Source organism: Cuculus canorus, chromosome 1 (genome assembly GCF_017976375.1).
Source record: "Cuculus canorus isolate bCucCan1 chromosome 1, bCucCan1.pri, whole genome shotgun sequence".
Taxonomy (NCBI): Eukaryota; Metazoa; Chordata; class Aves; order Cuculiformes; family Cuculidae; genus Cuculus; species Cuculus canorus.
The window spans coordinates 122,691,705-122,716,304 of NC_071401.1; the positions used below are offsets into that span (position 1 = coordinate 122,691,705).

Consider the following 24,600-nt stretch of genomic DNA (forward strand, 5'->3'; position numbering starts at 1 on the left):
TTATCACTGAAATTGGCACCAGTTCTGGGTAAGTCACTTTTCTCACCAAAGTTTGTTGCTTTCTTGAACCCTTCACCCCCACTCCTGTGTTCTAAGATTTTTAACTACAGCTGTGGCTATTTGGTCTTTTTCTCTGCTAGTCTTTGGTTTGTTAGAGAGCAGTGAATGGAGTAGAAGTTCACTCAGATGACGTCTTTATTGTCCCAGATAGCAGGAACTGGACTGAATGACCCTGTGCTGCTGTAAACGCTGTTCCATTTCCTCTTCCCTTCTCCTCCCGACTCAGAGTGGTGGTGCACTAGCCTGGCCAAGCAACTTGTTCTGCATACTCGCAGTGCTTTTATTCTGGGGTTGTTTCTTCTCCCCCACATCTGCTTTCAGTGCCCTGAATCTGCATTTAACTAGTTCTAGTCCTAAATATCTACGTTGTGTCCTATTGCTGCCTGGAGCAGATGCAGCTTGAATGATTGACCCACTCCCTTTGGCAATTTGACTTTGACTGCACAAAACAGCCAATAAAGTGGAAAGGGCTGGGCAGCTGGTTACAGGAATTAGCTTGAAGGTGTATAGTTTTATGGTCTAAGATAGAGGATGAAGTGTTTTCTTGAAGAGTGCAATTGCATTCCTCCTTTGCTGCCTGCTCTTGATGATGACGCTTTTACAGGTTGCCAGCTCATAGAATAGCGTACATATTTGCCAGGCACCGCTTGGGCTGGAGACTGTTAACTCATTTTCCAGTGACTGAAGCTGGAGTGTGTAGCGATGCAGGTCGTGATCTGATCTGTCTAGAAACTCTCTGAAAAGACATGACTGAAGCCTCTGTTGAAATTCTCTCTCATACAAGGCTGGTTCTCACTGTAGTTTGTCTGCTGAATCTCTTGATCAGCTTTGTGGTACGTGTATTGTGCTTCTAATAAAGAGCATCTCTTTTCTTGCGTCTGCTGTTGCTCTCGTTGTCTGTAGTGTAATTGCTCCCTCATGGCAAATGTTTCCCTCAGGGCCCTCGCACTATAGAGATTTTTAATTATTTTCTCCTCCTCTCCCTTCTTTCCACCCAAAACATGCAGTTGCCCGGCTCTTTCCCTGCACTTTTCTCAAGCCACTCCTAAAGGTATACTGACAAATTCTTCCTTTGTACATTTTGCTTCTTCAGCTTCTCCTTTCCATTCTCTCATCAATGCTATGTTAGCCTTGGAACAAAAGGCAGTGTCCAAGTTGACATATTCTGGGGATTGCCTATTACTTGTAGGGCTGATTTCTTTTACCTGTGTGTGTGACATTGACACACTTAGAAGTTTGATCAGGCAGCCTTTACAGTATATTGTCTATACCGCTAACCAAAATCGTACAAAACCACAGCAGCTTTAATGTTGTTGAAGCTCTTGCTGAGCTTTTCACTGTTTGTTTGTTGTTGTTTTTTAATCTCACTCCCCTCCCATACAAATATATCTCCCAGCACTCAGAAGTAGCTCCCAAGGACCAGGCCAATAATTAGTTTCATTAAGAGAAAACAATAGATCTTACAGGTACATAGCTGTCATTGGCCTGATAGATGTGAGACCTTATTTCTAGTTCTGTCTCAAATGAACGCCAGTCAGTCACTGGATGAAGCACATAAACACTGGATGAAGCACATGTGAGTCTTCTCTCTCTCAAGTGAGTTTGTGTTGGAGTGACTATTCTCACTTAGCACTGGTGATTTATCCAATTTGCTTCAAACTGCTGTAGACTCAAGCAATAAGTTCTGGATTGGGTCAATTTGGACATAACAGCAAAGTGTAAAAATAATACAAGCTAACATTATACTCTGGAGGGAATCCACGTGAAAAATACCAGCTCCTGGAAATGCTGTGGTCCAGTCTGATTCAGCCCCTAGCAGAGACAGAGCATCATTGCAATCGTGCTCCTTGGTTTGGCTCTTGTAAGTCTCATCTGTGGTCTGTCTGTGCCAGAGTTATCGTGCCTTATATTTAAAGTCTTTTTCTTTATAGCTGAAAATAATCAGACTACCAAGAGCTGAGCAAACCTATGCTGATGTAAAAAATGAAGCAGCTTTTTCTCACCTATCAAGACTTCCAGCACTGTATGTTTTTCTAGTTGCACTGTGCTCTGCCAAACATGTTTTCTCCAGATGCCGTTCTCCTATCCATGTGTTTAAATCAGTGAGAGCTTCTTGATATTGAGTAATTCCTTTTTGGCATTTGGTATTTACTTAGGTATATAAATGAAGGTGCTAGAGGCTCCTGTTTTGTGAAAGTTGGCCACAGGTAGTTTTTCAAGATGGTGAGACATCCTGATTGAAATGAGATTAGTTGTTGTACTTTTGTGATAGGTGAAACATAGTGATAGAGGAAAAGTGTCCTTTGCAGATGCTTGAAAATGGTCTAATGAAATATTTTATATTTAAATCATGGTGTACTGAACTTGTACTATTTCAATGAACTTCCAGAGGACAATACAGCTATTTAGCGCCCAAAATGCCCAACGTCTCAGTCAGCTCTCTTGTGAGCCTGGGAGCTGATGCAGCCAGGGCTCCCAGGTTCCTGCCCTTCTGTCACCCTCCAAGATGAGCATTATAAGCTTGGGAATTTCCAGACTCTCTGAACAGCTCACCACCCTTGGTGCCAGTGATCTTGGCAATACTAGAAGCCCTGCTTATGTGATTTGTGTTTGCTACCCTGTGGTAGCAAACCTTCTTAATAGCAGCTGCAAAACTAATTGGATTCTTGTGAATTTGCTAGTTGAACCTGGTCAGTGTCATCCTCAGCTAGTGATAATGGAGTGATCACTTTCTTTGGAAATGCTACGTTGCATCCTGAAAAGTTTCGGGTTGTAAATAATTATGGATTTCAAAAGTCTTCCCAGACTGATAGAAGTAATTTCTAGTAAAAGCTCTCTGCCTTTTTCTGATGTGTCTGATCTGGCCACAAGTGGAAAAAAGATATCAGGCTTGATAAACCGCTGTACGTGATCCAATGCTATGCTTAGTTCAGAAAGGATATAAAACTTTAACTTCTTTGATATGAAGTGCAGACCCAAGGCTAATGTGAGAATGTGCAGCAGCGAGAACAAGCAGCACAGGCATTTGGAGCATTTTTGAGCCTGCCGACTATTGATCGGGAAGTGTGGGAATGACTGGAGAAGCATTTCAATTTGGCATCCGCATGTGATTCTGATGCTGTCACAGTGAATTAGCAGCACTTTCTTTTCCCTGTAGTCCATTCCAGGCTTTTGTCATTGAAGCATCCCCTTTGCCTGTATCTATTTGTTAAAAGACAGCGTGAAAAAAGCCCGAATAAATCCACGGAACTTGTGCCCCAGAAAGCCTGATTTTTGTTATGCTATTATCCTCTGAATGGAGACTCTGAACCGTACTGAGCCATCACTACTAAAGACTGTTAAAGCATAAATGTTATAAGGGATACAAGCTACAATTACTCATTTTGTACAGTCACTTAATCCACTAATGGGGAGAAATGGGGCAACAGTTTAAGAAGGCAAGGGAACTGTCAGAGATTATTAAATCTACTGGAATGATTTGTTTTGGTAGTCTCTCTTGACCCAAGTACATGCTTCAGTTAATGCAACAGACTTAGTGCCTCTGGTAATTAGAGCAAGAAGTGATGGGTCATCATTAGCAACTGCCAGTTAAGGGTTGTATTTCAGCTGGAAGGCAGCATCTTCAACTGGACTTATTTGTTACCACTGCAGATCATCTGTGAATCACAAGTGGTGATTCACATTAGACTGACTCATTTGTATGATTTAGTAAAGGCTTTTTAATACATGCTTTCTGTTCTGTATGAGTGGAGTTTCTAAATAATTGCCGAAGAGAAAAGGCCACAATACTGTAATCCCCATACAGTATGATAATACTGCTCTTATTTACATGATGTTGGTGACTTTTTTTATTGTTATACAGTTCACAGTTCAGGTGATTTTCAATGGTAAGTTTGAAATATATTTATCATATCTATGAAACTGAAGAGTGAAGAAAGGAAAGCTGGGCAAGCATGGAAAGCATCAGTAATTGGGAGCTTCAGAAGATACAAGAGCCTATGTAATACCATTCAAGGTATATATTCACAGAATACTTTTATGTGGGTTACACAGATCCACAGTCATATTCACTTCTTGATATTGCCAAAGATATGAATGAAGGTGATATATCATAGATTCAGTATTTTTTCGGATACTGGGGAAATCCCTAAATCCTCTTGGAATACTGATGAGCAAATGAGGACACCATACAAAGGAAATAAGCCACGAACTGTACTCCTTTACAAGGTGCTACGAGGTGAGCACTGAAATAAAACAAATGAGGTGATGAATCATTTCATATGAAATTCCACAGGAAGGTAACTATGACTTGAGAAGACCAAGATATTGAAGTGTTGTTTGAAAATGCTTGAAAATAGTTGGGTAAATCAATGGATGCTTATCAAAGAGAATTTGAGGACTGTCTGTGGTCAGCTAGCTGTGCAAGTGATGACGATATCCTCCTGAGGGATACAAAAGAGGGAAGGAAGGTTGCAGTGCCCTCAGCAAGAACTGTCTGAGGGTGAGCTTCACTCTCAGAAATATGCGCAGAACATGAGGGCTTAAGCCTCTTCCAAAAATCAACAGAAAAGACAAGGATTCAGAGGCATGAGAAAGGTAGCCGTTCTCAGTGTGGATGGGAATCTCCTTAGAAACATGTATACATGGGGAATTTAATTTCTCAAATTAACGGAGCTCAAAAGCTATTTACAGGGCTCAGATTCACAATATCTGGTAGATTGTGAACTAACTACAATTGAAGAGGCCTTTTCTCTTTGGGTTTTTATGTCATTGCTTGGCTTCCGCAGGGTGTTTCTCATCTCCATGAAGCAGTTGTGAGCTTTTCCCATCTACTCAGCCTGTGGCTGGCTTGGCCATCACGCTGACACTTAGGAGAGCTGGATGGGAACTTATGACCCTGGCTGATAGTCTGTGAAGAGACGTTTCTGTGGCAGGCCATGGCCTCCTCTGCTCAGAGGGTATTAACCATGCATGAGCTGCTCAAAAAGCAAATATTCTCAATCAAGGGACAAAATATTCCTGGTTCTGGAGAAAGGAGGAAAGACTAAGTGACAAGAGGGGTGTTAGTTCCTTCTGAGCTTCTTGAAGTGTGAAGAACAAGAAATGACCTTTCTTCACTCCCTTGTGCTGATATTCCTGGGACATTAAGTTGTTATAGGTTCAGAGGAAATATTTTCTCAGGAGATTGTGTTTATTAGCCTTTGGAAATTGGTTCCATCTGGGGTTTTCTCCATTTGCAGTCTTATTTTCCTATACAAGCACTACCAGGATAGATGCTTCCTGAGAAGGACCAGCCTGGGGCATAAGTTTGCTTCTGGAATTCTGGTGGTTAATCAGAAGTAGGCAGGGGAAGCAAGCTAGAAAAACTGAGCTTTGAACATGGTAAGCTGCAAAAGCAATGACTACTCGCTGAAGAGAGATGAATGTTTCCCTGTAACAACACAGCACCAGTTCAGCAGATCTCACTGGAGAAGCCTGGATTCTTTCCACTTTGGATCTATGTCCTCTTTCATCTCTGCTGATGTTTTTCACTGCACTCCCCTTTCCCTTTCCTCCCTCTGATGCAAGTTTTTCTGTTGTATTTCCTTCTCACACATGGCCATCTGCCTCTGCTTTTCTCCTACATCCTGTGGTATCTGGTCCTCATGTAACAAAGGAGAGTCCTTGTGATGTCTATTTGCCTCAGTGAGGTTGAGATTGGCTGCTGTTTCCCATACCACCGTGCTGCTTTTCCCTTTATGGAAGAGCCTGTTGCTACTCTAACCTGTACTACATTTTGCTGTTGATGCAAGGGCCTTTAGTGGTTGCAGTATTTTCTTGTCAGTCAAATAGCACTCTTCTCATCCTAGAAGTAACATCATAAAATTCATAGGCATTTGATGCAAGTTGTCCATCTGCAGTGATCTCCTGCATCCAATTCTTGAAACTGCTCTTCTTAGTCTCTCTTTCTCTCTTTCTCTCTTTCTCTCTTTCTGTCTTTCTTGTTCTCTTTTTCTCTTTCTTTCCTTCTCTTTCTCTCTCTCTCTCTTTCTCTCTCTCCTTCTCTCTTTCTCTCTTTCTCTCTTTCTCTCTTTCTCTCTTTCTGTCTTTCTCTCTTTCTCTCTTTCTCTCTTTCTTTCTTTTCATTGGAGTCCAGGGAGATGATGAAGCAGCAAATTCTTACAGCTGGAGCAAGGAGTTTTCAGATTTGAGAAGAAACTGTGTATGATGTAACATTTGATACTTGGTTTCTTGTTGCTTTGTCCTCGGCCACCTCCCCTTGTACCTCCCTAAGGGTGATGGTAAGGGGGAATTATCTGATCTCTTCAGATGGCAGGAGCAGGCAGGAACTGTTGCTCAGATCCTTGGACTTAAGCATAAACTTGAACTTGAACTTATATATGCTTGAACATAAAACAAAAAGACAGTCTTTGTCCAAGACTTTATGCCACCTTCCCTCACTATGAGGAGGAGGAGCTGGGGACATCCAGACCCACTTGGAGAAGTGCTTCCCAATACAAAAGGGGTTATAAACCTAAGACGTGTTATTGTATACAAGAAAAAATGACCAAAACCACATTCTTCATCTGTCTGCCAGCACCTGTGGCTCTGGACAGCTGTCATGATGAGAGACCTTAAAGGTGCAAGAAAGTGAGACCATTCATCTCCCCTTGCTTCCTAATAGACATCTGAGGTTCTGGGTATTAAAGTAATGAATGGAGTCGCCTTCTGCATGTACAGCTAGCTGCCCGAGGGAGCACAAGGGAATTGATGTTTTAGGGATACACTTTTAACAGAATTTGGCTATTTCAAAAGCTCTTTCTTCTCCCTTGCACACTCTGCTTTCACTTAATCCCATCCAACTTGCCACTGCAAGCCCTTACTAACCTATTGTTCCACTCACCTTCTTTCAGACACTGCCTTTTGTCTGGCTTCCCTAGAGCTCACATGTGCTGAAAGATAGCCAGTAAGCCTTGAAGTGAGCTAGGATGAGGTATGGTTCCATAAAAACTGGTGGACTCATCTTTTTCAGTTCCCAGCTCCCATGGAAGCTGGTTTGAGAATTAAATGTCTACATGTCCCTCAGCAAAAAGACGAAGGCAGATGCCTGAGAGGCACACATAAAGGTTTTATTTGTAGATTCTGGGGGATCAGATATCCTTTAGGTATTAGTACTCCATTAATGTACTTAGTTTTTGACTGTTAATAACAGAGAGCATGAAGGATAACTAGCAACAACAGTACCTACTCTAGTGCTGTTGTTTTCCATCTGCTGTGGAGGTAATAAATCAGTCAAGAGATGTCAAAGTTCAGTTTCCAGGGTGAAATAATGATTTTACTCGAAAGTGGAGAGTGCCTTCCTTAATAAGGGACATTTAGCAGCATGGAATCTCATCTCCGTACCCTGTCACTCCCTTCCATGTGCTGATGTACCCTTTTTTCTAAAAGCCACCAACCCTCACTGGATCAATGAGACCTGATCAATTGTTTTTCCCTCTGAATTATCTATATGGGGTTGTTAGCTGAGCTGCTGGCAGAAAAACAAGAGACAGCTTTCTGTCTGTTTACAGTAAAGAAAGCAAAGCAAACTACAGGAAGGGACAGGCTGCAGGATATTTACTGTCAATACAGCCAGCAAGAGAGAGGAGATATAAGGAGAGGAGAGGGGAGCAGAGGCTGCAGACTGCAACCCAAATTAATGATCTGAGTTTAAAAATACTTGTGCTGTTTCAGATGGAAAGTGGGTGGATTGAAGTCAACAAGAGATAGCTGAGAGTGGTTAAGCAATGATTTAGTGAAGGGCTAGTGAAGCAGAGAAGTACTTGTGGCACAAAATAATAATGCTGTGCATGAGTGCACTGAATCTGCAGTGCAATCTAAAAGGCATTTCCAGATCTGACCTGGGACAGAGAAGTAGCTGGGATATTTTGGTGTGTGCCTGCATGCAAGACCCACCATTTAAAAGTAATATGATGAATAATAATGATTGAACTTAGAAAATAATAATTGCAGCTAGTTTTCTGAAGCAGCTGGATGTCACCATTGTAACTCAGACCAGAAAAAAAAAAAATAGGCTTGCTTCCTTGCTTCTCTCTTCTCCTCCTCTTTATTCACAGAGGAGTTAGGTGACCTAAGCTTTACAGGGCACAAAGGCTCTGAGAAGCTCTCTCCAAGTGTCTCTTTACTTCCAGAGGCACATGAATGAGTGAAGAGTGAATTCACACTTTAGAGAGCAGTGAAGACGGTCTTGCCATGAAACCATTCACAGATGAAGATGTAGAAATCTACATCCAGAGTAAGGTAAGGATTTATCTGTCCAGATTTTCTGTCTCCCACAGTAGGTGTTGATTCTGAAGGGTGCCAAACTTGACAGTTAGTTGCTTGCCTGCTGTCTTCATTTCTGAGACAACACTGGGTGAAGTTTCCTGAGAACTGTATTTCTAATGAGATTTCTAGGTTTCTGTTGCAGAATGTTATCAAGGGATGTTGGCTGACAGCCTAATTTTTCAAGGTCCTTGTCCTCTTCTTCTTTAGATGTCCTGAATTTTTGCTCCCAATCTGTAATTCCAGATGTCAGACTAGCTGTAGTGGCCAGCACTTAATGTAGGGGAAGGTCCTTGCCTCTGTCCTTGTCTGTTGGTCTTGGCTTGACAAAAACAAGACTGAACCCACACCAGGGATTGCCTCTAAGAAAAATGCATGTAAGACCTGGAGAGAGAGAGAGATACTGTGAAAATTCACCCATCGATCTGTCGCTTCAGCTAAGGATACTTCTCTATACACCATTATTAAAATAACATGCCTAATTAGCACTTGCAGGCTGGAACTGTGTTTTCTATTTTATGGGATACTCAAGCACTCATATTTTTCCCCCTATTATGAAATGAAGTGAAACAGAATAAAATGAAGTGAAACAGAAGAACTCTAAGTGAGCCATAATATTTTTTAATGCTGACATGTTTCACCAGCTTAGCTAGTTCCTATTTTATAGTCTGCTTTCACCAACAGAATGCAAGACATGAAAATGAAAAATGATTTAAAAATGGGAAAACTTTAAAGCTTTCTTTTCTGTAAAAGATTAGATATGCTAGTACCACGAAGAGGCTGGTAAAGAAAGGTTTGTTTTTCCTATGGAAATATTTTGGTGACAAGTAGGTTCATTTCTGTGAGAACTTTCATTTTCAGCCATGCAGTGTTGTGCACCGGAAAATCATTCCATGAGAATCTGTTCAGTGAGCTATAACAGTGAACCCTTCTCTGAGGATTTATGAAGTGGAGCTACAAAGGAAGGAACAGAGGGAAGCCATGCGGAGGAAGATGCTCATATGACAGCCATAAGTACAAGGAACAGAAGCAGAGCGTGGTTAAGTGAGGCTCATAGTTGCCAATATTTTAGGTTCTACCTAAAGTCTGTTTTCTAGCAGCCTTCCATGGCTGGATTCCTAGTTTCTGCTTGCTCCTGAGTCTCCTGTCCAAGTGAGGCTGCTTAACCTTCAGGCAGCCCCAGTTCTGCTTGTCAAATGCTGCCTGTTTTTGAAAATTAGTCAACCACCTGGTGTAATGAATCTGTATGATACCAAAGCTTTCTTCCTTAAGCCACTCAAAGGAAAGACTCAAGGGTGTATGGAATGGATGTGACTGGGTAAATTAGAACAAACCCAAATGTTCTTAACGGTCCCCAGTAAATCCCAGTCCTGCTTCCTTCCATAATAAAACTGTAATCGGTTTTATTGCTCAAACCCCCATCCAATCTAACTTTGAACGCTTCCAGGGATGAAGCTATTCATCCCTGGAATACACAATTTCTCTGGATTACCTATTCCAGGGTCTTACCACTTTCATTGCAAAAAATTTCTTCCATATGCTTCTGTTTTCTTTTGCTTTGATCTTTGATAATAACGAAAGACTGTAGCAATTATGTTTGACTGTGGCAATTATGCTTGATCATTCACTTTAACCAAGCTGTTATGGATCTAAACACTTTTGTTTCATGCCTGCAAATAGCCCAGCTGAAGTTCTAGCTTCAGGTGGGTTTTCATTTTCCGATCCAGTCCTTTCAAAACTCTCATCTGGTTCTGAATTTTGTTCTTGCCTCCAAGCAATGAGATTTAGTAGAATATAATGAGGAAAAAGAAAAAACCAAGAAGTTAAAGAAAGAACTTCAGCCAAATGAGAAAAAGAATTAGTATGCAAAAAAAAAAAAAAAAAAAAGCACATTAAATGGTCTTCGTATCTCATCCTGCGTAGGTAATTCTAGATGAATAAGTAAAGAAGGCTATTTTCATGAACATCATTAACAGTGGCTGAATCTCCTCCATACTTTGGTAAATGTGTAAGAACCTTTGGTAAATATTTAAATGTCCTTTACTAACATGGTTCCTCCTTGTTCCTCCTGTGGGATATTCTTGTTCAGATTTTGACTATTCCATTCTGCTCTCTTCATCTTTAGCAGTATGTGAAGGTTCATCTGTTCAACTTCATCTGTATTTTTATGAGTTGTCCCTACTTCATCTCAATTCTTCTAAGACTCAGACCTCTCACTGAAATAATTTTTAGTAAATATTCATGCTACTACTGCCTGAACTGAAGGACTGTTCATCAAGCCATACAAACACTCAGTTCTAAATGGGACTCCTTGCAGAAAGATGCCTCCTCACCATCTAGGAATGGACTCTCATCTGTACTTCAGATATGGAGATAGTATGAATGCTTTCAACATATTGTGTAGGCATCTTAATGCTTGTGCAGATGGTATCTTATTCTTGAAGTCTTGTCAACTCTTTGATTTAAACATATCTGGGCTCTGTAAATGGCAAGTATATGCAGGGGAATAGTTGGGTATTCTGCGTTAAAATGGGAAAAAAAATGAGACTGTGGCTGGTTAATAGCAAATTTATCCACAAAATTAACTTCTCTCTTCCATCCAATGATATTGGTATGGAAGTATCAATTAATATTCAGCAGTCTTAAGTACTGGTCCTTCAATGTTCACAAGCAAGAGCTGTGGGTCGTGGTAAGGTGGTTTTAACATACAGGGAATAATAAGTTTTATTCCTAGTGCAACACAGGCACAAATGTTTCAGGATGCTTTAAGTCAATTGTCTGTTTTCTGCTGGAGACAAAGACTACAGTTACCTGTAATATGAAGTGTTTGTCTTGGAACCAACAGGTGGAACCGCGACATTATCAGGTTTCCAAAGCAGTGGAGGAGGTGCAGAAAATCATCCAGCAACTGACTGCAGAAATCAGCTATAAGGCCACGCGATTCCAGGCTATCTCCAACTCTGGCATTCACAATGAGAATATTAAGGTATGAAGAAGAGCTCTAGTATACTCTCTGGCTGCTGTAGGCAGTCAGTAATTTCTTCATTGTGTGTCTGTATGGACAAGTACCTCACACAGACGATTTGTTGACTCGTCACTGTGGAAGTTCTAGTGACTGACTGGGTCATAGGGACTTACTCAAGGACATCTTACAATGAGAGAAGCATCAGACAGAGCTGGGTAAATCAGGCAGAGCCTCATTTTACAGCTGCTGCTTTTACAAAGAGAGTCTATTGCCAGAGCTGTCAATCTGCAAGCAGAAGCCAAAGCTCTTTGGGAGACAGAAAGAAAAACTTGTACAGCAGTAGCATAAGAGAAAAATGCTCATGCCTTCATGAGCTCTGACTCATTTTTCACAGGTGGAAAACCTCTCAATTCACAAAAAAAAAAGGAAAAAAACAACCCACATCCTTCTTCTGCTATGAACATTAGAAAACTCCTTCAGAAAAATATGGGGTTTCTTGTTAACAGATTGGAACTTCCTTTTTACTGGGAAGAAACATACTTATTGATGGGAGAAGTTAAATACCTCCCCATTTTAGACCACCAAATACCAAAATGATAATATTCTATCCTAGCTATGACAGGAGAAGACTGTCATTATTTTCTGTGGCTATTTGAAACAAGAATAACTAGTGTAAGGATATAAGAAATAATCATAGCAGTGGCAACTTTAGATGAAAATTGCCTTTTCCATCTGAAGTAGTTTACATTCTCTAGCTCTGCCAATCGTTACACTAAATTGTAGTCAGTGACAGATAAAAACACACCAAACATGTAGAAGCATGAAACAGCTTTTGCAACTCTCAGTGAAAAGAGAGAACTGTGTGTGCATCAAGATGCTGAAAGGATATCTAAGTGGAGGCAGAATATAATCATCCGGTCTAAAAGGTGGCTATTGCTCTGGGGATGAAAACATTCATATATATATATATATATATATATATTCTGGAATTTTGCATATGCCAGGGCATCCAGCCTTGCTGGTAGGAATGACAACAGTGACATAAAATGGTGTCAAAACCTGGTCCTTAGTACCGTAGCCTGCCATCCACCTCTTGTGCTGGAACAAACCTGCTTGGCTAATGAAGTCTCACAAGACTACGTTCAGGGTAAAATTCCTGTTCTGGAGAACAAAGCAGAACAAAACCAGAGCATTCTATTCTAAGCAGTAATTTGGTATTATAGTAGGCTGGTCTAAACAACCTTTGCTTAAAAGCAATCCCCAAAATTTATTTTCTTAAAAAGCTGCAGATTTGCAATTCATACTTAACTGAACCCAGTGATACAAATCTGTGATAGTCATGCTAGGAGGGCCTGAGTAACATTCCTGTAGAATGGGTTAATGGGTTGTGCTGTTCTGCTTCCAAACAGTAGAAACTTTATTATCACTGCTGACATAACTCAACAGAGAGGCGACTTGTGTCAAGGGGAAGCCAATATATTAACTATTCTGCTTTTAATTTTGCAACATCTCTTTTTTATGTCAATTAAATTTATGGAACTTTGCAGAACTTTCAGCTTCTGATTAGAAGCACATAATTTAACACAGTCGCAGGTCTAGATTTGCTGAGAAGATACAAGTCTCCTTCTAAATATGCAGGGCTGGATGGGAGATATAGAAGAAAAGTCTTCAGATATTCTATGTTTTTCTGTAACCCAGAGAACAAAAAGTCAAAATCTTTCACTAAAGAAAAATGAAATAAAATTCAGATGGGCAAATTGAATGTTGTATTTTAAAACTTTTAAGTGTTTGGTTTTAGTTGTGGCCCACCATTTTTTGCTGCTGTGAATTGTACAGAACTGATGCAAGGACTGTGGAGGATTCAGTAAGGTGTAATAAGCAGGTTAGCATCCAGGGTAATGAGTAGCATAGCACTGCCCAATAGCATTTTTAACTCTGTAATTTTTAGCTGCATGGTTAACTCCGTAATCATGGCTGAGGGTGTGGGGATTTTCCTTTAACAAATAGACTTGTGGAAAGCTTGCAGCTTTGCTCTGTGAATGAATGACCTGGCACATGCTTTCTCTCTGTTCTGTGTATTTCTTGTTTCCTTTTCTGCTTCTCTCAGGATCAGCCAGCTTTATTGGCCAAGTGGTCAGCTATGCTTCAGGGGAAGCGCCCATTCCACCCATCTATCCAGGTACAAAGCCTTCCTGCCACCTGGTCCCTGCCAGTCCATATGCCTGCTTCCTCCTTCCACACACTCCAGGCAACTTCACCCACCTAATCCTCCCATCACTCTTTCTTTGTCTTCATAAGAGACTTGCTTTTTGGCTCAAAGTGTCAATATCTTGTTTCTAACCTAATGCTTCTCCCTCCCTGTCATATCCTGGCCAAGATCACAAGAGTGATGCAGTATTTAATTTGTCTGGCATACATCAAGCAGGTTTTTAATGTAGCAGGAAGTTTTTAAATACAGAATAGTGGGCCATAAATACACAACCCAGAATTTGAAGGTCTTATTCAATCCCATGACTTCCTGAGCCCCATGGTCTGCATATGGCATATAAGACCACCATGCAACAGAGCATAGGTGTGAGACTGGGAAATGAGCTGCCCAATTTTACACTACCATCCCCAGCCTTGTGATCTCTGGTGTTTCCTGGTTAGCTGCAAGTAGGGGAACCTTGTGACTTGTATTTGAAGGAACTCATATAACACCTGCAGCTCTTCCCTTTAAAATCTGTTGAGTGCCAGTGTTAGGTCAGTATCTTGGTATGGGCAGGAATGGCTATTTATCTGCAAATGTGGCTGAGGCAGTGAAATGAGAAGTAACTGCATGACAGCCATTGTATTTTTTCCTTTTGGAGCCTAACACTTTGTTCCTGAGCTGCTCACAGGATTTTTCAGCCCCAACAAAACTGACTTGTACTGGGCAGCTTGTCTGCAAAATATCCTTCCAGTATCCTTCTGCCTTGAGGTGGTTTATATTTGAAGAAAGAAGAGATTTCTGGTTTTTCCTTTGCATTTCTGTGCTTCTTGTTGGCCATCTTTGGTATTTCAAATATCTTTCCAGGGAGCAGAGAAGACCAGCTGCTCCCTGTGGAAGAGGAAGCTGAGAGGTGAGCATGACAACGTGGCAGCTGGGGTCAGCCGAGAGTCTGGATAGTTGGGCAAGTCTGTGTTTACAAGGCAGGTCTGAAGTCAAGCCAGGAGCAGTCGTTGAGGTCAGGATCAGCCCAATGGCACTAACTGTGGTCAGATGCAGTCTATTGATTGCCAGAGAAGTCCACAGTGGCCTGAGGTCAGGCTCAGAAGGCAGTCTGCAGGTAGGACAACAAGGTCTGTGGCCAGGCACAGGCATAGCTGTCACACGGCTGGAGACCAGCATTCCTATGGCATAGCCTGGCGTTGAGCTGAAATGGGAGCTGCAGGCCAATGGCAAGAAAATGTGAGTAGAAGCTCCAGAAAGACTGCTCAGGGCCATGAAAGGCTGTTAGTGCCCTCAGGACCCCTGTATCTCTGCAGTAATATTTTAAATCAGCTGAGCTACAAGAAGACTACCATGATGTTTTGGATTACTACAGGAAAGTGACAAGGGTGTTTCATTTGCCTCAAGGAAGCCACCTTGCAGCAACAGCTGTCACTTTCCATCTTGCTCGTGCAGCAGCTTCACCTTATTAATGCCAATGTAAGTTAGGCTTGGTAGCAAATGGAGTTGAATAGCTTCTGGGTCAACACGGTAGAAGTCTGAAGAAGTTTCAATGCCCTCTCTGAATACCTGGAGCCACAGTTGCCAGATGCTTCCAAACTACTGTTTGGAGATATCTGGCTACGCCTTGGGGCCAGCAGGAGGTTTCATGTTATTTGTGTCACCTTATTGTCTCTTTGCAAATACTGGTTCAACACTGGCTTTATTGCAAAATGTTCACTCCTGAAGTGAGGCTAGTTACTGTCTTGCAAACAAGCCCGTTAGAGGATTTGTTGTCCATTGGTTACTATTTCCATCTTTACACCATTTCTGGCTTCTGCTCAGCAGGAGATGCAGTTTCATACACTATTGCTGGCCAAGACCCAGTTTATTTCAGAAAGTGCCACTGCAGTGTGTAAGCTCAGGCGTGTTACTTGCCTCACATCTCTGTCTCTTAAAGGACAGTCAAACACTTGTGAAATGAATGGACCGTAGTCTGTAGTGGACTACAGAAGAGGTCAGAACGCTACACTTTTTGCCACAGTTATTGCTACTTTTGAGCTCTAGGCTTATCTCTAGTAACTAGTCTGTGATAATAACTTGCACTATTTTATTTCTCTTTTCTGGATCTCAAAACAGAGATCATCTTCCTGCTCCTTGGAAGATGCTGGTTACTACATCTCATGTAATTGTAGACTAGAAGTAACAAGGAATAGGGGAAAGCATGGCAGCTGTGGTGGCAAATCAGTCACTGTGTTCTTGTCTTCTGTGGGCCGCGGTTGCTCCATTAGTCTCCTTCTCAGATGATTTTCTTTCAGTCTGTGTACCTTCAAAGTACCCCTCAGACAGGCATGGAACAGGTCCTGGTTATATTCAAGTACTCCCATCTTATCCTGGCTTTTTCTTCTCTCCAAAACCCACAATTTTACCTATTACATCCTTAACCCTCTTTTTCCTACTTCAGGCTCGTGGATCTGCCCTTGTCTGCTCTCTCAATCTCTTTGCACTCTCCTAGGTCTTAGCACCCAGCCAATTCCTCATCACAGTCCCTCTGCGTGGCCTGGCTGGGTACAGGGAACGCCAGGTACGGCACTGGCGTTATTACACCGTGCATGGAGCCAAGCTCCTCTCCTCCGTGCGGGACCCTGAGGAATTGCATCAATGGCTAGAGGTGGAGCAGTTCTCAAAAAGCCTTCAGCAGTGGCACGAAACGGATGTGAACATCGAAGGCGATCTTGTTCCAGCCAAGGTCCTTATTGTCTTCCGGGAGCTGGTGGAGAAGTCGATTGTCTCCTGTAACCTCTCCAGTGAGTTTAGTGGGGACAAGTATAAAGGGGATCTGACTGTCTTCTGCACTGATAGAGGGAAACCATCACACACACACAATTTGGCACACGTGATCAGAAGCTTAAAAATAATTTACCCCTCCAAAATCAGTGAGCCTGTAGCCCACTGCAGTGATTCACATAGACCTGTGTTGGAGATAGAATTAAATAATTCTTGGGCTTTTCATACCCAAGATGTTGTTCTTTTCTTAGGAATTCGGGTAGGGTCTCCAGCAACATCACCCAAGACGCAACCCAGATTCTCAGAACGTTTAGGTATTTGTTTGGGAATCTTTTTTTCTACTACTGCTCCTGCAACTTATTTAGACTATGAAGGAAGATAGTATAGGAAAACTGGGTACAAGGAAGGTGCATAAGTCAGAGGAGAAAGTGCTTGAAGATGTGTATAGGGCAGATAACACTGAAGAAACTTCAGCTGCCCATAGCCTTCCAGCATGGGGTGATGGGAACTAAATAGGAGAACTGCTGCTTAAGCCAAGTTTGTTAAACAAGTGCTCTTTTCCCCAGTGTCCAGGCTACGCTAGTCCTGTTCAGTAGAACTAGACTCATGAAATTTGCTTTCAGCAGTGGCACAGATTCCTCTGTGAGCAATCCAAAGTGTGGCTGCTTATTTCCCATGGCTATTTATACTGGAAGTGCTGATCGCTGACATAACACAATCGGTGGTGCATGCAACATGCCTTCATAGCTGCAACATCTGTAACAAGATGCTGCCTGAACAATGATCCTCATGCATAATTCTTAGCATCCTAGAGGCATGTTATAGACATCAGCTAATGAACACTTGGCTTGGTCCAAGCTAAATGGTCTGTGTCCCTCTTTTCACATTAAGATATCATGCCATATCAAATCCAGACTGTGGTGTGTCTTCTCATCCTTTTCAGGATGACTTTACTCAGCAGCAGCCTGATGCAGGTCTTCTGTGTTCCAGAGAAATAAGGGCTGTTTCCACCCATCTGATTGCACTCTGAACTTCAGTCATGGGTGAAAAAATGTGTTGTGAATTTTAGCGTAGAGTAAAGGAGGCTGAGAGGAGACCTTATTGCTCTCTACAGCTGCCTGAAAGGAGATTGTAGAGAGGTGGATGTTGGTCTCTTTTCCCAAGTAACAAGTGATAGGGCAAGAGGAAATGGCCTCAAGTTATGCCAGGGGAGGTTCAGATTGGACATTAGGAAAAAATTCTTCATCAAAAGGGTTCTCAGGCATTTGCAGAGGCTGCTCAGGGAGGTGGTTGAATACCTATTCCTGGAGGTGTTTAAAAGATGGGTAGATTAAATGCTCAGAGATATAATTTAGTAGTGGAAAGGTACCGACCTAGTGATTCTATGATTCTATGTTAAAGTCAACCTCAGCTAGCTTGTTGCATTTCTTCCAGGAAGTATTTGCTGTCATAGAAATCAAAAGTTTGATGAGAATAAAATTTCGCCATTGAGGCTCACAGAAAAGACCAGATGGAATGGGCTTACATCTGAGGGTTTACTTCCGGGAAAGTCATTGTGCTGAAGTGAAACCCTGCCATTGTGCCTAGCAGCAGTACATCAAATTGCTGAGCCAGAGGAGGTACTTCCAAGAGACCCAGGGAGTGATGTTTAAGCTGATGATTCTGATGCCTTTTTGGTAAGGCTGGCTGGGAGGAGATTGATACAGAGGAGATGAGCTAAGATGAATTAAGAAGGTTTTCTTCACTTCTGTGAAGAATGAACTTCCTTCATCCCACAGGACAACTAAAGTTACAGAAAAAGTTATCTGATTTCATTGCTTCCCTATTTTTTAATTCTTTGAGTACCAGCAAAACCAGAGTTTTTGAAGTGTCTCACTTTTTGTTGGTGGAAAAATAGGTAGCCCAATTGTGATTCTTTTGGATATGCTGTCAATGTATTTACATGCTGACATAACAGTTGCTCTAATGCTTTTCAGCTGCTAGGGTTCTTTGCTGAGGGCTTGGGAGTAATACAGTTCCTGTTTCGGCACCAGGCTTGACTCAGCAGGGAGATAACATGCAAATTTTACTGGGGGTTATAAAGTTCTGGTTGGGATGAACTCCACTATTTTGCAAGGTAATTCAGCCTTGCGCTTCCTGGAGGAGATGCTAAATTACCACTGGAAGCAGACAGATATTTCCTCTGTGAAGGCAGATGGTGTTCATCACTGCCTCTTCAAGTCTGTTGTTTGGGTTCCTTGTGGGTATTGCTCCTTAGCCCATGCCAGTCAAAACAAGGTGGCTTAAAACACTACTATTCAACCTGTTTATGGTAATTTTCTCTGTCTTTTACTTCAGTGGATTAAAGCATAATCACACAATTGGCTCAGCTGGCAAAGTTGAAGGGACAGTGATCCTGCCAGAGTGATAGGGAAAGCTAGGGAGAGTAACTTCTTCCATGAACGTATCTGGACCAACAGGACACATATCACTAAGTCCATCAGTTGCAGCATTCATTCCTTTCTGCTCTCTTACAGCATGTTGTTCCTGGAGATGAGCCTCGCTTTCACTGAGGAAACATCTTTCCTCCAAGTCACCACAGAACTAAGTCTTTTTGATGCTCAGCAGTCCCAGTGAGGAAAGTCGTTTGCTACCTTATTATGACTGCCCTGCACAATAGGCCATAAATTCCAACATTGTTTACTGTGCATCTCCAGAAACAAAACTTAGATACCCCACAAAACATTCTGAATGACAGCAAGGGTAAGTTGTTTGGTCTGATCATGAAGGAATATGGAGATCTTTAGATATGAAGTGTTCATCTGGTACTCTCTACTATGCAGCGATGTCTTTGTACCAGATCATTAGAAATGTTAGGTTGCAGCAGCTGTCTATCTCTGTTTTTAAGAAGGTGGTCTTAGGATTTAAGAGGACCCACAGAGGAAAGGAAAAGCAAGGTAAAATTGAGAATTTAGTGATTCCTTTATTTTCTTTCTGTTCTCATTCCCCAGGGTAAATTATCATGATAATTTTTTCACAGAAGAGAAAATGCTAAGATAGCACAATAGAACTGCAAGGCCCTAGACAGCCCTTTGTTTGGCTTCTGGAAAAGGACCTTTTCCTCTATTATCTTCTCTTGCCATTCCTTTGCAGGTAAAGTGACAGTGCTAGAGAGCTTCAGCTCAGTGGTCCGAGTGGCTGTGGAGACATCAGAATCCCAGGTTGAGGTGGAGCTGGTCCCTGCTGTGGAAATTCCGACATGCTGGCCTGAGAAAGCCCGGTGGCCTCGTTGCCTGAAGCGTTGGCCTTGCCAGGAAATAGTGCAGCGCATGAAGGTGAATAGTGTAAAAAGCACTATTAACACTGTGCTGGAATTTACCTCAAAAGTGCCTGACAGTGGCTTCAAAACTGAAGGACTGCATGGCAGGCAACAGTGTGGTTGGAAGGTGTAATCTCTAGAAAAATGATGTTTCAAAGTATTCTGTCAGATTTCATTGGGATTTCCACCTCCCCCCCCCCAACACACACCCTCTATGCAGTGCTGAATCCTACGGAAGAAAAACTGAGTTAACAGTTTATTGCATGAGTCTCTCACACACAGCTCTGCCAGTGTAGCTCAGTGCTCATGTCCATCATTCTTGCTGTTCTGCCCTGCTTCATTTAAACCTTTTGCAAACGGGCCACTACCTTGCAGTTTTTCTTCCAGCCTAATCCTATGAAGGTCATGGCTGGATTCTGACACTCCAGCTTGCCCCAGCTGCCACGTTCCTCCAAGTCCAGTTACACCTTGCAGCCCTACTCCCCTCTCATGCACAACTCCTCTCTCATGCTCTGTGGCAAAGTGCCTGCAGAGCTGTGCCTCTGCTTTAGTAGCACTGCCAGTACTCCTGGTGGCTCTAGAGCTGGTTCTCTGTGGAGTAACTGTTATCAGCACATGACGAAACACAACCAATTGCTCTATCATTTGACTAAGGAGGGGAGCATGATACATGTTTGCTGCCTGTGTAAACCCTGTTTAAAATACACTTTGAGTGATGTCACACATCCTTTTTGTAACATCTCTCTGGGTTGCTCAGAGAAAGTTGCCACTAATCTGCTGTCACACTTCCTATTTTGTGCACAGCTGCTTGGTTTTGACCTTTTGGCCCGGTCCAGTTATCACTGGCAGCTGTGCTTCTCCCGTGCTGAGCATATACTCATGGAAGGGCTTGATGAAGATGGTGGTTGTCGCTTGAAATGCTTCAGGGTCATGAGGCAGATGAAGGAAGATGTCTGGTGTGCTGGAAATAAGCCTGTCATCACAGCCTATCATCTTCAGGTAGGCATTGTGACATACTAAGAAACAGTCTCAGTATCTGTTGCAGAGGATTCTGTCCAGTAATGTCAAAATGTCACGGTACAAATCACTGTAGCATCTGTATAACTTTTAAGATAACTGTCAAAACTTGTGTATGATTTCATTGCTTTACAATGGCAAGAAGTTCAGTAAATATATATTCCAAACTTCAACAAGAAACTAAAGCCTTCAGGAACATTATTATTGCAGCAATGTAAATAGCGTTAGAGTTGAGATCCCTGCTCTGTTTTGGCTTCACACAGGCATTGTAATACTGTCTTTAACTGCACAGTTATGTCCTGCTTTTTGACTACCCCAGCCATCCATATCCATATAACTGTTCTGGAGGAAATATGTGCATTTGTCTTTGTGGATGTGCACTGAACAAAATTCTCTTAGGTATTATTTCATGAATGAGATGCAAACTGACAGGTCTCGTGTAATTTCACCTGGGATGGGAAGGGAAGAAAGAGGTAAAGAGTTGGTAGCATCCTTCCTGCATGTACTTCAGGGTTCAAGACGGATGCAAACAACATTTGTGAAGGAGAGATAGAAGGCTCTGCTATGACTGTGTCCCTACATCTCACAGCTGCAAATACTTATGGACCACAAGCAGCATCATTCACCACACAGTAGGGCAGTCCTGTTTTCTGGGCCTCCGTCCTCCTGGACCTGTCACCCTCTCCCGCCTTGCAGGCTCAAGCCATCAGGCTTCCCCAGTAGTTACTGATCTTTTGTGTCCAAAATCAGATGCAAAGCCAAGATTTCTCCCAAAGAAAAGGTTGAGACCATTGTGTGCTATTATAGTCATGGGACTAATCTAAGTCAAGATAGCATCAAAAAAAGAGTTAATGAACAGATTATAGTTTAGGAGAATGCAAAATTTCTTACTGCCTATATGAATAATCTGATGGGAAAACTGTCATAGGCAGGAGAAAGTGGAAAACCATAATGATCTCCTTTTCTGGCTGAAGAAGTGGTGCATGTTGCATGGACTCTTAATCAAAATAAAAAGCTCTTTATAAGCTCTTCAGTGCTTTACTGCAACTGTATTTCATGCTTTTAGTACAAGAGAGGATTGGTTTACCAGACAGAAGAAATGCCTCAACATTACTTACATGAAATAAAAAGAAAAGTAAAGAAAAACAAGAAAGAGAATCAGCTGGCAGATAAGCTAGCAGTTGAGCAGAGGCTCAGTGTTAGTCTTCTTCCCATTATCAGTTTTCCCCTGTTAGAGGTATCTAAAAACTATTATTAAACAGGAGTCCACATGAAAAGCCCCTCTATGACAGAGAAAATCCTTTCCCTCAGAAGCTGTGAAAGCCTTAGAGGACTTAGTAAATGTACTCATTATGATTACCTCCACAGGAATTAAACTCAAGATCACTAGGTCTAAAAGACCTAGGTACGCTTTAGAAGCCAAATCTATGCCTTCAGTAGGCAGCTGGCAGTTAGGAATGGTCCAGTAAATGTTGGGGACAGATCACTTATTTATCACATGACTGGAAAAGCAGTGCTATATTCCTTGCCTCTAGAAACTTCATTGCAACTTCTGTCCATGGATCTTGCTGAGGTAGTTTTAGTGTGATGAAAGGTAACTGCCTTGCAAGTCTCCAAAGAGTAGCTCTCACAGAATTACAGCTTGGATTCCTCCCTATACCTTTTGTTCCCTGGCAACATTAAAAAAATGTCTCTGTGCTTATTGCAGCTGTGAACAAAAAATTATTTACATTTGAAAAGCTGTCTGAGAAGAAGATTGTCAGCAATACAACTGTTGTAAGGCCTATTGGAGGAAAAACCCAAGCCAGTCAATCCAGAAGTGTGTGTCTTATTTTGGTGAAATTCTACCTCTGAATAAACAGAGGAGTTGAAGGCCACATCTTACAGTGTCTGTGGGTCTCTTTTCACATGGCTGAATTTGGAAAATAAAATTGGGGCTCAGAGGACAGTAATGAACTCAGCAGAATTCTTGAACCAAAGATGGGTGACTTTGTGCTTTAAAAACTGATTTCAAGTTGACCAAGATGTTCAGTATGGCTTTTTTGTATAGTAAGTCTAAGTACCTTGAGAAAATTTTCCTCAGTCATGGGGAAGTCTGAGATATACAACGTGGGCAGCATAAAAATTATACTGTAAGAGCAAAAATCATATGCATTTTCTTAATTTAACTATGGATTTCTCGAATATGAAATCACATAAAATAAACCTAGGGCAATATGACATAGCACACACTATAAGTATCATGTGTCAGGTAAAAAAAGGCTGCACTTGACCAGAAAGCATGCCTTGCACCTGCAATTGTTGTTTGGAATCTCAGTGTGTTTGAGATGCAGATCTGTGCACATCTTCAGCACAAATACAGCTGAAGCTAACAAATTTATATATTTAATAAATAAGTTATTCTGATTATTCTTCTCTGTCTCCTTGCACCTACTGGCTTCTACGCTTGTATAACAGGACATTTTCTACAGACTAAAATGCCTGGCTTTTCTAGAGGCTCCTGCTGGAGGATGGCAAATAGACTAAGACTATTTTAGCAAGAATATTTTCCTTGGGCTCCTGGCCCATTCAATTGAGAGAGGCTCCTCTGGGGAGACATCCTCACCAGGCACATCAGAGTTGCTCTGCCTGATCCCCAGAGGACGCTTTAATTGTGATACCTCCATTACAGAAATGTTAACACAGGGAGGTAGCAGTGCAGGTCTCTCTGATTTCCAAGGCTGTCAGCCATTTACCGGCACTAGATCTGCCTTAGTAATCTGTGTGAGCCCTCAACAGAACCTCTAACACTTCTTCTCTCCCATCTGCTCCTTGCAGACAGTGCTATTCTGGACGTGTGAAAAATACCCACGCACCAAGGATTGGCGCTGCTTCCCTGAAGCCTTTCTGAGGCTGGTGCAGAAGCTGCACAAGTGTGTAAGCCAGCATTTCCTCAAGCATTACTTTGTCAAGAACACCAATCTGCTCAAATATGCCAACACCAGTGACCTGGACTTGGTGGCCAGCAAGCTTGCAGTCTTCTTGGAGAACCCTGTCTTCTGCCTGGACTAAGGCAGGAGAAAGCCTCAGTACCCCAACCCTGAGCCAATCCCTCACCTCCTCTCCCGACCTGTGGCTGTTCTTCATGTCCTTCCAGTAGATGTTGCAGCTGGCTTTGTAAGACAGTTGGCACATGCAGCGTGAAAAAGAAGTGTCAAGCTGGCAGCAGCGGGTGGTGAAAACTGATGGGAGGTATCGCTTGATGCCCAGCTGATCTAATTTGCTTTTGACAGTGACAGCCTGCCTGGAAGCTACAGCCAGTGAAACCCAACTTTCTGTGTCAGTCAGAACAGGCAACTGCCTTATTCTCTGTCTCTAGTCTTGCAACATCTAAGCAGAAAGATGGTGCAGAGAAGTCTCGCTCTGCTGCCTACCTGCTGTGTAACCTAACACATATTGCTGCTGCCTCCCCCCTTCTCACAAGGACAACATCTTTAATTCCCTGTTTACCTCACAGGCCAGCTCTGCAGAAGAGCAAAGGAATATTTGCAAAGCGTACTGAAGCTCTCTCAGAGGCACTTCTATGCCTCCATCTCCAATTAAACAGGATCCTGTTCCAGTACGAAGATAACCATGCCGCTAGTGTTGAATAGCTCAAGGGAAGGAAGAGGAGGAATGTTGGTTTTTGCTGCCTCCTCATTTTTTTCTCCCTCACTTACATTTTTCCTCCCAGTTACTTCAAATATGTTTTCTTCATGTTTGCCTTTGCCATTTGTGCTAGTGCCATACAACCAGGGGGCTTTGCCAGAGCAGACCTTGCTCCCACCCCTGGGTCCATCCAGCAGGCTGGAGGAGGAGCAGGTCTTTCCCTCACTGTTAGCACACGTGTATTTGGGTGGTGTACAGGAGAATATTCTTCAAAAGCTGTTAGCTTCAAACCCCCCAGTGCTTTTAATATTATGGATGTTTAAAAAGAAAATCAGTTTTAATGCTTCATAAGAACAGAGTTCTATGATGAGT

The 24,600-nt window shown here is 42.2% G+C and overlaps 1 protein-coding gene across 1 annotated transcript; it reads left to right on the forward strand.

Moving 5' to 3' along the window:
* On the forward strand, positions 1–24,600 carry MAB21L3 (mab-21 like 3). The gene is made up of 8 exons (XM_054086483.1): positions 1–28; positions 8,232–8,340; positions 11,210–11,350; positions 13,437–13,508; positions 16,015–16,306; positions 19,419–19,600; positions 20,389–20,583; positions 23,419–24,600. The coding sequence occupies exons 2-8, from the start codon at positions 8,293–8,295 to the stop codon at positions 23,650–23,652; spliced, it is 1,164 nt and encodes a 387-aa protein (XP_053942458.1). The 5' UTR covers positions 1–28; positions 8,232–8,292; the 3' UTR covers positions 23,653–24,600.